Source organism: Lucilia sericata, unplaced genomic scaffold, assembly GCF_015586225.1.
Source record: "Lucilia sericata isolate MDLA Ls3-8-SP2 unplaced genomic scaffold, ASM1558622v1 Contig000039F_arrow, whole genome shotgun sequence".
NCBI classification, from domain to species: domain Eukaryota; kingdom Metazoa; phylum Arthropoda; class Insecta; order Diptera; family Calliphoridae; genus Lucilia; species Lucilia sericata.
Genome location: NW_023994077.1, coordinates 906,437 through 923,450, shown reverse-complemented (window position 1 = coordinate 923,450; position 17,014 = coordinate 906,437). Strand labels below are relative to the sequence as shown.

Here is a 17,014-nt window from a genome sequence, read left to right as displayed (position 1 = left end):
ATTGTAAAAAATATGTATTTTATGTGTAATTTTCGGATAAAGGAGGGCTATTAGTTTTAAATTATATTGCCAAAAAAATGTGTAAAAAATTGTTATACAAAAATTCTGTTAAAAGCAATTATGTTGAAATATGTTATTTTTCAAAAAGGGGAAGTATTGAAATTTAAAATAGAAATTTTATAAAAAAAGTTTAAATTAAGATTTATAAAACTATATTTATTTCTTATTGTTAAAAATAAAAACCATATTTTTGCAAAAGATTTTGGATTTTACACCGAATGTAAAGTGAAAACTATAGGGCACAAAATCGACTCGAATAGATTATATAAGCTAACCTACAGACTAGACTATAGAGTCTAATGGCCAAAGTCTATAGTATAGACTAGACTATAGACTAGACTATAGACTAGACTATAGACTAGACTATAGACTAGACTATAGACTAGACTATAGACTAGACTATAGACTAGACTATAGACTAGACTATAGACTAGACTATAGACTAGACTATAGACTAGACTATAGACTAGACTATAGACTAGACTATAGACTAGACTATAGACTAGACTATAGACTAGACTATAGACTAGACTATAGACTAGACTATAGACTAGACTATAGACTAGACTATAGACTAGACTATAGACTAGACTATAGACTAGACTATAGACTAGACTATAGACTAGACTATAGACCAGACTATAGACTAGACTATAGACTAGACTATAGACCAGACTATAGACCAGACTATAGACCAGACTATAGACCAGACTATAGACCAGACTATAGACCAAACTATAGACTATATATTGGCTTTATATATAGGCTGCACTATAGATTAGACTATAGAGTAGGGTATTGACTAGATTATAAACTTTACTATAGAAAATAGACTAGACTGTGGACAAGACAGTAGACTAACTTATAGACAAGACTACAGACTCGACTATAGACTAGACTATAGTCTCTTTCATCCATTTCGCTTTACTTTAATCATCATTGAAAAATGTTCGCTTAAAATCACTAACCTTTTCACTCTTGATCTCCTCCAACTCTAAAACCTCTGCCGAAACCTTTTGAGCATGACGATCTACACCAGGACTTAGTAAAACCTCCCAGGTTAAAGTAGGCTTAGGATTGCCACCTTCACTTATGCAAGCCAAATTCAGTTCCGAATTTTCCTTCACCGGTACAAAAATATTGCCCGCATCTAAACGTCTACCATCTATTAGTAAATAAGGAGGTTTTGGACGATCTGCAAAACAAGATAAAAGATAATAAAATGCAATTAATTTAAAAACAAAATTTAATTTAAAACTCTTGTTAAAGTTCAACTGAAACGAAGAAAGTCAAGCAATGATAACACAACAAGCAAGTTTTACGTGTGCCCCAAATAGTATGCTTTGCTTTTAGTTAACGAAACTCATTTTATTGTGTCATATAAAAAAAGTTATAAAAACATTTTTTAATGAAAATAACTTTTCTTTTTATTTTCCACAGTTTTAGTTTAGTTGTTCTTGTTATTTGTTGTGACACACACACACACAGAACAAGGTTTTACACTTTTTCTCTCTTTCTTCTCTGGCTGCTTAAAGTAAAGTGTTTAAGTTGTGTTGGTCATGCTTAGCTTTAGTTGGTGGTACACTACTATTTAGCTTAAGCAATAAAGAGTTATAAAACTTGTATAAAAATCAAGTTTTAGAAAAAAAGTTGTAGTTTTAAACAAAATTCTTTGTGAAATAAATCTTTTTTTTGAACTCAAGCAAAAGTTTAAACACAAATAAATTGACCTTGTTGCTGCGTTTTGTTTGTTTTTATTAAAGCACTTTTGTAGTTTGGACAGTTGTACCCACCTAAAACCACCAATTTTACAGGACGTGCATTTTCCGTATAATGTCTGGTATTTTCCGCTTCACATTGCCATTTACCATCATCCTCCAGCATAACATTGGTGATGGTTAAAGCACCATTAGCCTCTTTGATAAAACGATAATCCGTTACCCTGGTGGTGCGATCCATGGCATGGACAACCTTTAAATGGAAATAAAATGAAAAGACATAAAATTATTGAGTTGTTGTTGCTGCGGCATATAAGTAGTTTAATTAAGTATTAAATTATTAAGTGTTTTATATAATTTGAAAAATAATAAATTTTATATTTTAATACATTTTAAGCTGTTTATTAAAAAAAAAACAATAAACCTTTTTCTACATTAAAAATGAAGTGTGACAGAGTTATTATTATTTTAACACACTTCTGCTGCTGCTGGTTGCCTGTCAGCTGTTTAACTGTTTGTGTTTTTAAATATTTATTTAACATTTTAACTTTAAGCTGCTTAATAACTGTTTTGTTTATAAACAACTGTATTTATATTATAATTTTTATTTTTATTGTTATTATTATAATTTTAATTTTTACTGCCACTATTTACTGTATAGAGTTCATCAAAGCTTTTAAGTACAAACATGTGAGCGTTGCATGTTTGTGCCAGTGCAAGCAAAACTAAAGAGTAAATCCCAGCCCCTATAGAGTATGCTTTAAAAACTAAAGGTATTAAATGTATACACGTCCTCCAAAAAATGGCAGAAATTGTTGGTTAGGTTAAAAAATCATTTCAAGGGGATCAAAGAAAAAATTGATTTTTGACTAAAACTATCCACATTTATGATATTGATTGTGCATGAATACATTTTTATTTTGTTTAAAAATTTAAGTCTGCAGTAAAATATTACATTTTGTGTGGAGTTTACGTTATATAAATAAATTTACACTTTGAGTGAAAATTTGCATATTTTTTAAAGTTTAATATTTTGTGTAGAAAATTACATTTTGTGTACAAAGTTATATTTTGGGTAAAAAAATTTAAATTTTTAGTAAAAATTAACATTTTAGTAAAAATTTTCAATTATAGTAAAAATTTCAATTATAGTAAAAATTTTGATTTTTAGTAAAAATTTTCTTTTTTAGTAAAAATTTGCATTTTAGTAAAAATTTGCATTTTTTAGTAAAAATTTTAATTTTTCGTAAAAATTTTAATTTTTAGTAAAAAATTTCATTTTCAGTAAAATTTTCATTTTTAGTAAAATTTTAATTTTAGTAAAATTTTCGTTTTTAGTAAAACCGTAAATTTTTTGTTAAAATGTTGGTTTTTCCAAGTTAGTTAGTTAGTTAGTTAGTTAGTTAGTTAGTTAGTTAGTTAGTTAGTTAGTAGTTAGTTAGTAGTTAGTTAGTTAGTAGTTAGTTAGTTAGTTAGTTAGTAGTTAGTTAGTTAGTTAGTTAGTTAGTTAGTATTAGTGTAGTTAGTTAGTTAGTTAGTTAGTTAGTTTAGTTAGTTAGTTAGTTAGTTAGTTAGTTAGTTAGTAGTTAGTTAGTTAGTTAGTTAGTAGTTAGTTAGTTAGTTAGTAGTTAGTTAGTTAGTAGTAGTAGTAGTTAGTTAGTTAGTTAGTTAGTTAGTTAGTTAGTTCGTAGTTAGTAGTAGTGAGTTAGTTAGTTAGTTAGTTTAGTTAGTTAGTTAGTTTAGTTAGTTAGTTAGTTAGTTAGTTAGTTAGTTAGTTAGTTAGTTAGTTAGTTAGTTAGTTAGTTAGTTAGTTAGTAGTTAGTTAGTTAGTTAGTTAGTTAGTTAGTTAGTTAGTTAGTTAGTAGTTAGTTAGTTAGTTAGTTAGTAGTTAGTTAGTTAGTTAGTAGTTAGTTAGTTAGTTAGTTAGTTAGTTAGTTAGTTAGTTAGTTAGTTAGTTAGTTAGTTAGTTAGTTAGTTAGTTAGTTAGTTAGTTAGTTAGTTAGTTGTTAGTTAGTTAGTTAGTTAGTTAGTTAGTTAGTTAGTTAGTTAGTTAGTTAGTTAGTTAGTAGTTAGTTAGTTAGTTAGTTAGTTAGTTAGTTAGTTAGGTTAGTTAGTTAGTTAGTAGTTAGTTAGTTAGTTAGTTAGTTAGTTAGTTAGTTAGTTAGTTAGTTAGTTAGTTAGTTAGTTAGTTAGTTAGTAGTTAGTTAGTTAGTTAGTTAGTTAGTTAGTTAGTTAGTTAGTTAGTTAGTTAGTTAGTTAGTTAGTAGTTAGTTAGTTAGTAGTTAGTTAGTTAGTTAGTTAGTTAGTTAGTTAGTTAGTTTAGGTTAGTGTTAGTTAGTTAGTTAGTAGTTAGTAGTTAGTTAGTTAGTTAGTTAGTTAGTTAGTTAGTTAGTTAGTTAGTAGTTAGTTAGTTAGTTAGTTAGTTAGTTAGTTAGTTAGTTAGTTAGTTAGTTAGTTAGTTAGTAGTTAGTTAGTTAGTTAGTTAGTTAGTTAGTTAGTTAGTTAGTTAGTTAGTAGTTAGTTAGTTAGTTAGTTAGTTAGTAGTTAGTTAGTAGTTAGTTAGTAGTTAGTAGTTAGTTAGTTAGTTAGTAGTTAGTTAGTTAGTTAGTTAGTTAGTTAGTGTTCGTTAGTTAGTTAGTTAGTTAGTTAGTTAGTTAGTTAGTTAGTTAGTTAGTAGTTAGTTAGTAGTAGTTAGTTAGTTAGTTAGTTAGTTAGTTAGTTAGTTAGTTAGTTAGTTAGTTAGTTAGTTAGTTAGTAGTTAGTTAGGTAGTAGTTAGTTAGTAGTTAGTTAGTTAGTTAGTTTCTAACTGTTTTTGGGCCATGATATTTGTGCCCCTCCTTTGTAAAACTGAAAACTATTAAATGATTATGTTGCATTTGTATTATACACCAATGACCTGTTGTTATTTAAATAATACACAATACTACCACAATTACTACCCGACCAACACCAACATAAAATTGTGTTCATAATTATGTATAGTTACGTGTTTTCATGTACAAATATGTAAAAGATGTAGCACACGTAATATTTGTATTGTTAAAATGTGTGTGTTTAAAACACTGTGTAAATGTTGGTGTAGAGTGTCATAAATAAAATAAAAGCAGGTATTAAAATATAATAATAACAATAACAATAATGAAAAAATAATAAAAATTCAAAAAACCAAAATAAACGAATTGCAGATGTTAAACAAGTGTTTTTTTTTCGTTGCATACTTTTAAGCTTCCCCCTGAGTAAATATTCATGGTTAAATAAGAGAACTTTTTGGTTGTTTTACCATCTCTCTGCTCTTAATTTTTCTGGGGTTTGTAGTATTTTTTGGGGTTTGGTTCATTATTGTGGTCATTACTTAGTATTTATTATTATGTTGTTTTAATATTGTTATTGTTTTAAACAGTATTAAAGCACATACAAGAGCTTAAATATTACTAAAGCCCTGAGGTATTTAAAAGATTTTATATATTTTCGAGCAAATATTAATGTACGTGTTTAATTTTCACAAAATATTTACTTTAAATTTGTTTATGTTTGGTGATTTTTTTCTTAATTAAGTTAATATTTTTGGTTAGTTTTTCTTTCTTAAGTTATGTATAAGTAATTTTCTCAAATAAATTGTCAAAATTGTTCTATTTAATTAAAAAAAATCTGCATTGTTTAAATATCTAAACATAAATCTTTCATTGTCCAAATGACTTTAGCAGTAATCAAAAACAAAAATTTTATTGACAGCCCACAAATCAAGCCTACAGTTTAAAACCAAAACCTAAATAGAGCCATTGTCATTGGAACACTCATAAATATAAATATTTTTACTGCTTTTGACATAATAATGGATTGAAATAATAGTTGACATTGTTCGGGTTTAAATTTAATAAATATGAAAATGAAAGTATAGCCTAAAAGTGTGCTATCTTTTGTTATATTTACATTATTTATTAAAGTATTTTTAGTTGTAAATTAAAGCTAAAATTTTAGTTTAACTGAAGGTAATAAATGGACTAGACTATGTACTGAACTACAGGCTAGACTAGAATATAAACTAAAGTATAGACTAGACTATAGAGTAGACTATAGATTAGACTACAGACTTGACTATAGACTAGAATATAGACTAGACTATAGATTAGACTACAGACTAGTCTATAGACTAGTCTATAGTCTAGTCTATAGTCTAGTCTATAGACTAGACTATAGACTAGACTATAGACTAGACTATAGACTAGACTATAGACTAGACTATAGACTAGACTATAGACTAGACTATAGACTAGACTATAGACTAGACTATAGACTAGACTATAGACTAGACTATAGACTAGACTATAGACTAGACTATAGACTAGACTATAGACTAGACTATAGACTAGACTGTAGACTAGACTATAGACTAGACTATAGACTAGACTATAGACTAGACTGTAGACTAGACTATAGACTAGACTATAGACTAGACTATAGACTAGACTATAGACTAGACTATAGACTAGACTATAGACTAGACTATAGACTAGACAGATAGACTAGACTATAGACTAGACTATAGACTAGACTATAGACTAGACTATAGACTAGACTATACTAACTAGAGACGACTATAGACTAGACTATAGACTTAGACTATAGACTAGACTATAGACTAGACTATTAGACTAGACTAGACTATAGACTAGACTATAGACTAGACTATAGACTAGACTATAGGACTAGACTATAGACTAGACTATAGACTAGACTATAGACTAGACTAATAGACTAGACTATAGACTAGACTATAGACTAGACTATAGACAGAACTATAGACTAGACTATAGACTAGACTATAGACTAGACTATAGACTAGACTATAGACTAGACTATAGACTAGACTATAGACTAGACTATAGACTAGGACTAGACTATAGACTAGACATAGACTATAGACTAGACTATAGACTAGACTATAGACTAGACTATAGACTAGACTATAGACTAGACTATAGACTAGACTATAGACTAGACTATAGACTAGACTATAGACTAGACTATAGACTAGACTATAGACTAGACTATAGACTAGACTATAGACTAGACTATAGACTAGACTATAGACTAGACTATAGACTAGACTATAGACTAGACTATAGACTATCTAGACTATAGACTAGACTATAGACTAGACTATAGACTAGACTATAGACTAGACTATAGACTAGACTATAGACTAGACTATAGACTAGACTATAGACTAGACTATAGACTAGACTATAGACTAGACTATAGACTAGACTATAGACTAGACTATAGACTAATAGACTACTATGGACTAGACTATAGACTAGACTATAGACTAGACTATAGACTAGACTATAGACTAGACTATAGACTAGACTATAGACCAAATGTTCATTTGGTGTAAAAATTTACATTGTTTACCGGTTTAATTTAAATTTTCAAAGAAATTGTTTGCCTAAAACTATGCTTTATTTTTCTTATGTTGGTTTTAACCTGATTTTTATTCTTAATTTGAATAGTTTTTTAACATACTTTTTGTCTTAAAATTGTTTATAGCCAAAGTTAACAACAAATAAAACAATAAAATATGGTAAACATATTTAATAGTTATGGAGATTTTAACAACCTGACCAAAAAAAAACGGAAAACAACATTGACAATACATTTATTTTAACTTGCATTTTAAATATTTTTCTTTAATACTGTAAAAAAGTTTACTTTTATAAAAAATCTCAGAAAACAACTTCTTTTATTACTTTTCAAAAACTAGAGTAGCAAAAAAATCTTATAACATCAGTCGTGCTTATAGTTGCAAAAAAAACCCCAACATTATTTAAAAACAAAACTCAAAATTCAAAAAGTTTGCTTGTAATTTGCCCAAAAAAAAAAGCAACAGAAGAGAATAATTTTACTCATTTTTTATTTAATTTTTTGTTGTTTTCTTTATTGAAAATTGCTTGTAAGTTTCTTTTTACTACTAATTGCATTTGTAGCACGTGTACAAAAGCCAAAAAGTAGGCAACAAAACTTTTAGCTTAACTACATAACTATGTCAGTTTGAAAGAGAAGAAAGACAGACGGACAAAAATTCCTGGTATATATGTATGTATGAATGTTTGTTTGTGGATTGTTGTGTATTGTAAAGATAGTAAAAAATAGTAAACGACAAAATGTGCAATTACAACTCAATAACTTTGTTTTTTGTTGTTGCAGTGTTTTTTGGTTTCGTAACTTTTTTTTTGAGGGAAATAGTTAAAGTTTTTGGGAAAAATGAAGAAAAAAATACAGGAATAACAAATTATTATGAGGTTGTTGTACAATACTACAACAAAAGAGTAGAGTACGTAGAACAACTATAACTCCCCACAAGTAAGACAGCAGAGAGTCAGTTACCAGCAGATAACAACAGTACAACACACCCTCAATGAGAAATATAAAATTGTCAAAAAGTCAGTTACAGTCATTTAAAATTGCACTTTATGTGAAAACATTCGATCTGGTAGAAGAAAATTGATGGCTTTCAGTTGTGGCAGTTAAATAAAAGTCGTTACAAAAAGAAAATTGACAATAAATTGCTGTTGCCTTTATTGATAAGGAAAAAGGCAACATAGTTTTGTTGCTTTTTCATAAAAAGCAAAAAAATCAAAGATAGATTTTTATTTTTAATTAAAAGAAAACTTTAAATATTAAATTTATTTTTCTGTATTAACTTTTTCAAGTTGTTTTCTGCTAAAATTTTATAACAATTTAAATTTTGCCTTTTTTTCTTAATTCGCTTTTCTGTTTATTGTTTAATATAATTTCCTGTTTCTGTGGAGCATTAAATTCTTTTCATATTTTCTCCTTACTTCCTTTCTTTGCTTATTTATGACATCCTTTAGCTATCCAATAATAACGATTATCTCATTTACATAATGTGACAGCTAAAGACAAGATAAAAAACACTATACTTGTTTGCACAGACAATTTACTAGACTGCAATTTATACTTTCTTATTGGAGACAAATAAAAAGAAGGACTTTTATAATATTAAAATGGAAAAATAATAATAAATAACAGGAATAGATAAAGCTTAAAGCTATTAAAGTAATTTCCACATTTACAATACAAAATTTGTGCTATAGTAAATTTTTACTATATTTACCATTGAAAATTTTTACTATATTTCCCATTGAAAATTTTTTGCTATATTTACTTTAGGAAATTTTTGCTATATTTACTATAGTAAATTTTTGCTATATTTACTATAGTAAATTTTTGCTATATTTACTATAGTAAATTTTTGCTATATTTACTATAGTAAATTTTTGCTATATTTACTATAGTAAATTTTTGCTATATTTACAATAGTAAATTTTTGCTATATTTACTATAGTAAATTTTTGCTATATTTACTATAGTAAATTTTTGCTATATTTACTATAGTAAATTTTTGCTATATTTACTATAGTAAATTTTTGCTATATTTACTATAGTAAATTTTTGCTATATTTACTATAGTAAATTTTTGCTATATTTACTATAGTAAATTTTTGCTATATTTACTATAGTAAATTTTTGCTATATTTACTATAGTAAATTTTTGCTATATTTACTATAGTAAATTTTTGCTATATTTACTATAGTAAATTTTTGCTATATTTACTATAGTAAATTTTTGCTATATTTACTATAGTAAATTTTTGCTATATTTACTATAGTAAATTTTTCTTTAATTACTATAGTAAATTTTTGCTTTAATTACTATAGTAAATTTTTGCTTTAATTACTATAGTAAATTTTTGCTTTAATTACTATAGTAAATTTTTGCTATAATTATTATAGTAAATTTGTGCTATAATTATTATAGTAAATTTGTGCTATATTTACTATAGTAGATTTGTGCTATATTTACTATAAGTTCACTATACTTTCTCTTTAATTGTTTATATTAACAGTTTAGCAACATTTGCTATGGTAAACTTACAACATTTGCTATGGTACAAAAAGTTAATTGCTATTTCAACACTCACCTGTCCATTTTTGTACCACATACTGGAGGCAATATCCAAATCCACCTCACACATTAAACGAATCTCGGAATGCTGTTCGGCATACACCACAGACATTTCCTCATCCTCATAGGGATTAGGCAATACCGGCCTCAAAGGTAAAACTCTAGGCTCTTCATCATGTAAATAATCCTCACTTTTATCGTCTTGCCCTATAAGACCCATCGAAGCATATTCTCTTTGGCGCTCTGCTGCACCCTCAAACTCCTCGCCGTCATCTATAATAACCATAGATTCCTTGGGTTTATTTAGAACCTCTACCGGTACTCTAACATTCGAATGAGAACGTTTAGTTTTAGCAGCTGGCAAAGAATGCTTGACTAAAGTCTCATTTAGGTAAAGTGCAGGAGATTCTTCTCTCATAGCAGTTACCACAGAGCTTTCTGTCAGCACTATCGGTAAGGTGGTTAGCTCTTGGTTAGCAAAAGCTTTTGTACTCTCATTGCTGGGTTGTATACTTTGGATTTCTTCTTCGGTCTCACGACGAGATCGCTTGTTTTGTAATTTCTTTTTATTAAAGCTTTTGTTGTGTTTTTGTTTTGTTTGTATTTCCCTATAATGCTTTTGTTTGTTGTAATTATTGGTTTCCCTATGCGTCTTAACTTCTTTGTGTTGCAGCCGGTGGGCTACATGTATTCTTTGGTGCTCTTTGTTATTAGTTTTCGTTAAAGCTTTTAAGCTTAATTTGGCAGGACTTTCATGTGAGTATGAATAAACGTTACGTTCACTCTTTAAAGGCATTTGGGATTGTAAACTATGAGTATTTTTCAGTTTAGAATTTGTAACTGTAACGGGCAGAAATGAAGAAGTTGAAGTAGTAGAAGAAGAAGAAGTTGAAATTGTTTTAGTGGTAGACTCATCCTCCTCCTCCTCATCATTATCATCATCATCGGTAACATCTTTTAGAGCCTCATTAAGTTCCTCCTCATTAGCATCATGGTAAGTTAAAGAAGCAGAAGACATAGGTGTATAGTAGTTGTTGTTGTGTTTATTTTTATGATTATTTTTGTTGTTTTTCTGGTATTTTTTATTATTAGTTTCTGTGGTTAGTTTTAAATCTTGGGACATTTTTTGGTTTTGTTTACAATTTTTGGCACATTTTTCTGTATTTACATGATCCAATTTATGTTTGTGATCATCATCATCCTCTTCAATATCATCATCCACTTCCTGCTCCTCCTCCTCCTCACTTTCATCATTATTATTTAATTTTAAATTTAAATTATTATTAACATTATAATTATTAGTATGAGAATTTGATTTACTCTGCTGTCTAGCAGTAGCATAATCATAATGAGCTTTAAATCCCCGATTTAAGTTTAATTCATTGTCATCTGTGTAGGCTGCATAGTTTTCTTCGTCTAGATCGGGTTGGGCTAACTGACGTTGATGTTGATGTTCTGTGGTCACTGCCATGATCTGTGGTTGAGTGGCTGCATAATGATTTTTCCATTTTGAGTTTAATGTTTTGTCGTCGTTGGCGGCGGGCTGGTGTTGCTGTTGTTGGTGTAATAGTGGTTTGATATTTTGTTGTTGTGTATATGAAATACCTGCAATTAGATGGCAAAAAAAGTTATATAAATATTATTTACAAATATTTATTAATTTTGTTTGTTTTATTTTATAAGTTTCATTTTCTGTTTGTTTGTATCCTGTTGCTTTTTGCTTTATATTTAAATTGTCCTGTTATTATTTCCTATTCCCCTTGGTGTGTTTTATGCATAACATAAGTTTATCTCTGTTGTTGTTGTTGTTGTTCTTGTCAAGTTAGCAATAATTTGCTACAAATGTCAAATAACATAAGTTTTATTTGTGTTACAGTTTATGGTCTTGTGAATCTTGTGCAAAATGATAGACAAATTCCTGTTGTTTGGGGTTTTATATAAGGACTTTGCTGATCCTAAGGGAAGGACTTTTGCAAAAAGGAACTAATTAAAATAGCAATTTTAACTTAGAATATAAAACAAGATAATTATTAAAGAAAAATATTGTTAAATTATATTTGTTAGAAAAGGGACTGAATATAGTAAATTTTTGCTATATTTACTAAAGTAATTATTTTCTTTATTTCCTCTAGTAAAGTTTTGCTATATTTACTATAGTAAATTTTTGCCATATTTACTATAGTAAATTTTTGCTATATTTACTATAGTAAATTTTTGCTATATTTACTATAGTAAATTTTTGCTATATTTACTATAGTAAATTTTTGCTATATTTACTATAGTAAATTGTTGCTATATTTAATATAGTAAATTGTTGCTATATTTACTATAGTAAATTTTTGTTATATTTACTATAGTAAATTTTTGTTATATTTACTATAGTAAATTTTTGCTATATTTACTATAGTAAATTTTTGCTATATTTATTATTGTAAATTTTTGCTATATTTTCTATAGTAAATTTTTGCTATATTTTCTATAGTAAATTTTTGCTGTATTTACTATAGTAAATTTTTGCTATATTTACTATTATAAAATTTTGCTATATTTACTATTGTAAAATTTTGCTATATTTACCATGGTATATTTTTGCTATATTTACTATATTACATATTAGCTATATTTACTATAGTAAATGTTTGCTATATTTACTATTGTAAATTTTTGTTATATTTACTATAGTAAATTTTTGCTATATTTACTATAGTAAATTTTTATTATATTTACTATAGTAAATTTTTGCTATATTTACTATTGTAAATTTTTGCTATATTTACTATAGTCAATTTGTCTGCATTTACTATATAGTAAATTTTTTTTATATTTACTATAGTAAATTCTTGATTTAATCTCTATTTTACACTACATTTCCATTTAGATTAAGCTTTGCAAACTCTACAACAATGAAATATATCTTTAAGTGAAAATTATAAAGAAGAAAAAAATTAACTATGAAATCAAGTTACATCATGTTTCACCATAAGAATATAAATTGCAAAACCAAGTTTTTCTTGTATTCCGCACACATTTTACACGATTTACTAACCCTCTGTTACTGTTTCTTTTTTTGTTCAAATGGTTATTGACAATTGAATTGTTTTGTAGCTTATTACACAATCTAGTTAGTAACAATGTTGCTGATGATTGTATAAGAGATAATCTTATTATACTTTAAATAACATTTTTTACAGTAACAAATCATAAGCAGCAACAACAACTGTTATAAAAGACAAGAAGATACTACATACTACGAAATCTTTAAAAACAAACTTACACTTGTAATAAAACAGAGGTAGGCAAACAAGAGCTTTTAGAGTAGTTATTGGCAGATAGTAACAAAAGAGCCCTCCAATCACTTTGAGTTTTGTTCAGATATTTGCCGATACCAGATGTAGAAAGGATAGAATTTAAAACTGAACAGCTCACAAGTTTAAATTTTAGATTTACTTCTTGAAAGTAAAGTACCTAGCTTTTGCCCACCACTGCTTCAAGTAAATATTCAAGTGTGTGTTTCTATTTGGGAAAATTCTCATTTAAGTGAATTGATACAAAAACATTTCAATAAGAAATCTATAGATTTTGACTATGTTTAGCATTCTTTACTTTTAATACAATAAATAGTCCCTAAATCCATATATGTGAAAAAGTCTAACATTTGTAGTCTTATTATCATCTTCATCATCATCATCGTCAACATCTCTATACAGTAATCAAAAAAGAAATGCCTCTTCTACTCCTCTAATACACACCCTTAACTGTAACCAATTTTATAAATTGAAAAAGGATGAAACACTAGTAAAAACAATAAAAATCTACGCATGTTCCCAATAACTGTAGAATAAAATCAAGAATAAAATTCCTAGAAAAAAAAAACAAAAACTATTGGCAATAGTATAAAGGAAAAACCATAAAATTTTATGACAACTAAGGCAATGTATAAAAGGAAATTGCAAGTAGCAAGTGGAAACTAGTTTTGTAGAGGAAATTTAAAAAAAATAAATAAATTTTTGATTTTAAATTTAAAACAAATACTTAATTAAGAAAATAAAAACCACATTAGTATAGAAACCTAAACTTGTTTTACATTTAATCGAATTTTTAAAAACATAAATTTTTATAAATTAGTAATGATTTCCAAAATATTAAAATTTTTAGATTTATTTTACCTTTTGAAACGTATTTTGGCATTATAAGTTTTTTCAATGCTTTCCCTGGTTTTTCCAAATATTGACCTAATTTTTCTATATATTTTTATAAACTTATATGACTACAAACACATTTCCTTTTTAATGTATGAAACAAATTTGTATTAAAAAGCATGTTTCCCTTACAACACTCATTCATTTTATATAACGTTTTTCTTTATGCTTCTGTTTTTCCCAATAGTTTTAATGTTTTTACAAAAATGCAATGATGTGTTAACAAAAATAATCACTTACTTTGTCAAACCTTTACAATGGCAATAAAAAGACATAAATAGCTACTCAAAGCTGAGAAAACCCCGGTAGTTTTAAAAAGTAACGTAAATTTTTGTTATATTTACTATGAGTAAATTTTTGGTATATTTACTATAGTAAATTTATACTATATTTACTATGGTAAGTATGGCTTTAGGTAACTAACTAACTAACTAACTAACTAACTAACTAACTAACTAACTAACTAACTAACTAACTAACTAACTAACTAACTAACTAACTAACTAACTAAATAGACAATGTTTGCTATATATGACATTCAGATTATACCAGTTCTTTACTCTGCCGGGTTCATACATCAGTTTCTATTGATATCCCTATTCGAGTGTGTGTAGTGACCGTAGTATTTTTTTATATTTCTACAGGAAAGTCTTGAACATTTTTTCTTCTTTTTTCCTGCATAAAAATATACACATATTGCAAATCAAGCGAAAATAAATGATTATGGACATTATTATAAATATAGTTGATAGCACATTTTTCTGCTGACTAGAGCAGTTATTAGAGTTAAAGTTATACTATAATAAAAGCAATAATAAGCAGTAGTTAAAGCCCAATAGATTAATCTAACTTTTTATGAATGTGAGCAGATATTGACTGAAATTACGTTAAATTATGGTTAAATAACATATCTAAACCAACTTCATGGATTTGATTAGAAAATTTAATTAAACAGCAAACTTTCCTCAATTTTTTTTATGTGTAATGAATTTGTTTTTTTTTTTTAATTTTCTGTGCTTTCCTAATGCTGTAGTATTGTCTATTTGGTTGAACACAATTGGCATATTTATAATCAGCTTAGGTCTATTGTTGTTGCTTCATCTCGTTCCTTCTATATCATACTAAAGACAACAACAATAAATGAATGAATTGACTGAATGAATGAATGGTTTGGTTTCTCAATTTCCATCAAACTGACACCGAGTGACATATGAGCACATTAGTATAGATCTAAAAACAACAATAGTAGGCTACAATGTCTATACAAACAATAACAAGTAACAGCAGCAGCAGCAACAACAACAAGTTACTAAACATACCAGTTGATTTACCTTTCATACAATATTGAAGAGTAAAATTACATTCAGCTTAAATAGCAAACTCTTAACCATTCATATAGGTGTATTAGTATTAGTTATGCGTGGGTGTGTATGTGTTTTTGTTTGGGTCTCTATTTTTTTCTTACTTTTGCCTATGTTGAACTCCGTTACTATATTTGTATGTTGAGGGGAAGAGTGGTAGGTTTGTTACTTATTTTTTCTAGATTATTTACGCTTGATTTGTGTTTATTTGTATTTATGTGTTAAATCATCTCGGTTTGAGCCTATGTGTATGCTAGGTTTTTGCTCTTTCAGTTTGTTGCTGTGTTTATGGTTGAGTATGTATGATGGAAAACCTTTATTTTTGCTGTATATAAATGTTAGAGAAAAAAAACCTTTTTTCTTACACATATTCAAGTAGACTTTTAGTTAGTATTAAGGAGGCTTTTGTAAAGTTAAATTATATTTAATGAACTTTTCCAGACTCTAAAACCTTTTCAAATGTCCTTTAAAAGAGGCCCTCCCTATTATTTACTTATATATCAGTTTGTTTATACTTAAGCATGTATTTTCCTATTTTTGTTTCTTCTTTAAAGGTAATTCATTTATTTTTATTTATTTCCCTTTTTATTATTGTTTTCCTTTCACTTATTTGACTTAAGCTGTTATTTTGTAATTTATTTGTTTATAGATTAGAAATACAACAATAACAACATTTTTTTTTTCTTAAACAACAAAATTTTCTCTGCCTAAACCTTTTCCATCACTTTTGCCCCCTTCTGCTTAACCAACAATTGATTGCTTATTTAACTATAAATCAATGAAGCGTTTAGCTAATCAATAAAATAATAAAAAATAAAAAAAAATATTTTTATGCTTAAAGTATATAATAAATATATTTTTATGTCTTTAGTATTTTTATAACGTTAGATTTAAATGCTTTCATAAAGTTAAATTTTGTAAGAAATGTGTTTAATAAATGAGAGGTGATGAGCTGTAACTGGGCGTATGATTGATAAATAATTTTGTGGTTAAATGAAGAAATATTAATCATACGTCATGGGTGTAGAGGGAAAATAAGGAATATATTGTTGCTGTTAAATTAAGATATTCTACACTAATTTAAGAAACATAATTCAGTTCTAGTTCAGTTCTAGTTCAGTTCTAGTTCAGTTCTAGTTCAGTTCTAGTTCAGTTCTACTTCAGTTCTAGTTCAGTTCTAGTTCAGTTCTAGTTCAGTTCTAGTTCAGTTCTAGTTCAGTTCTAGTTCAGATTTTGTTCTATATTCAAGACATTTGGATTTGAATATTTAATAGTTTTATTTGTAACCATAAGAGAACCTTTACCTTAAAACTAGCCTTTGGCTTTGACAAACCTCCGAAAAAAACATCAAATCTTTATTCATATAAAAATTGTGTACTATGCCAACAAAAAAGGAACATTTTATTAAAGACCCAGAACCAGGCAAACAAAAAAAGTACAATTTTATAGTAGTAAAAAATAACAACTATAGTGAAAGTTTTTAGCCAAAAAACAAGAAAACGAGAGAAAAAACAATATAAAATAACTACAAAAGTGAGAAAAAAAAAACTCGTTAAATAAGCCCTGTATACATAATAAAAACCAAAACCAACACACCCATAACAAATACAAACATACATACTTTTACTTGAAAATACATGCAGATTTGAGTATGTCTGTTTACTTCTATGTATGTAGATGTATAC

The 17,014-nt window shown here is 27.2% G+C and overlaps 1 protein-coding gene across 1 annotated transcript in view; it reads right to left on the bottom strand.

Annotated features, from left to right (window-relative positions):
• Positions 1-17,014, bottom strand: part of LOC119613379 — a 74,634-nt gene that overhangs the window by 54,512 nt on the left and 3,108 nt on the right. Inside the window, exons 2-4 of the mRNA XM_037969413.1 lie at positions 9,786-11,374; positions 1,854-2,031; positions 1,029-1,255 (exon numbers count right to left, since the gene is read on the bottom strand). Coding sequence (XP_037825341.1) covers positions 1,029-1,255; positions 1,854-2,031; positions 9,786-11,374 — 1,994 coding nt within the window. The remainder of the gene's footprint in view (positions 1-1,028; positions 1,256-1,853; positions 2,032-9,785; positions 11,375-17,014) is intronic.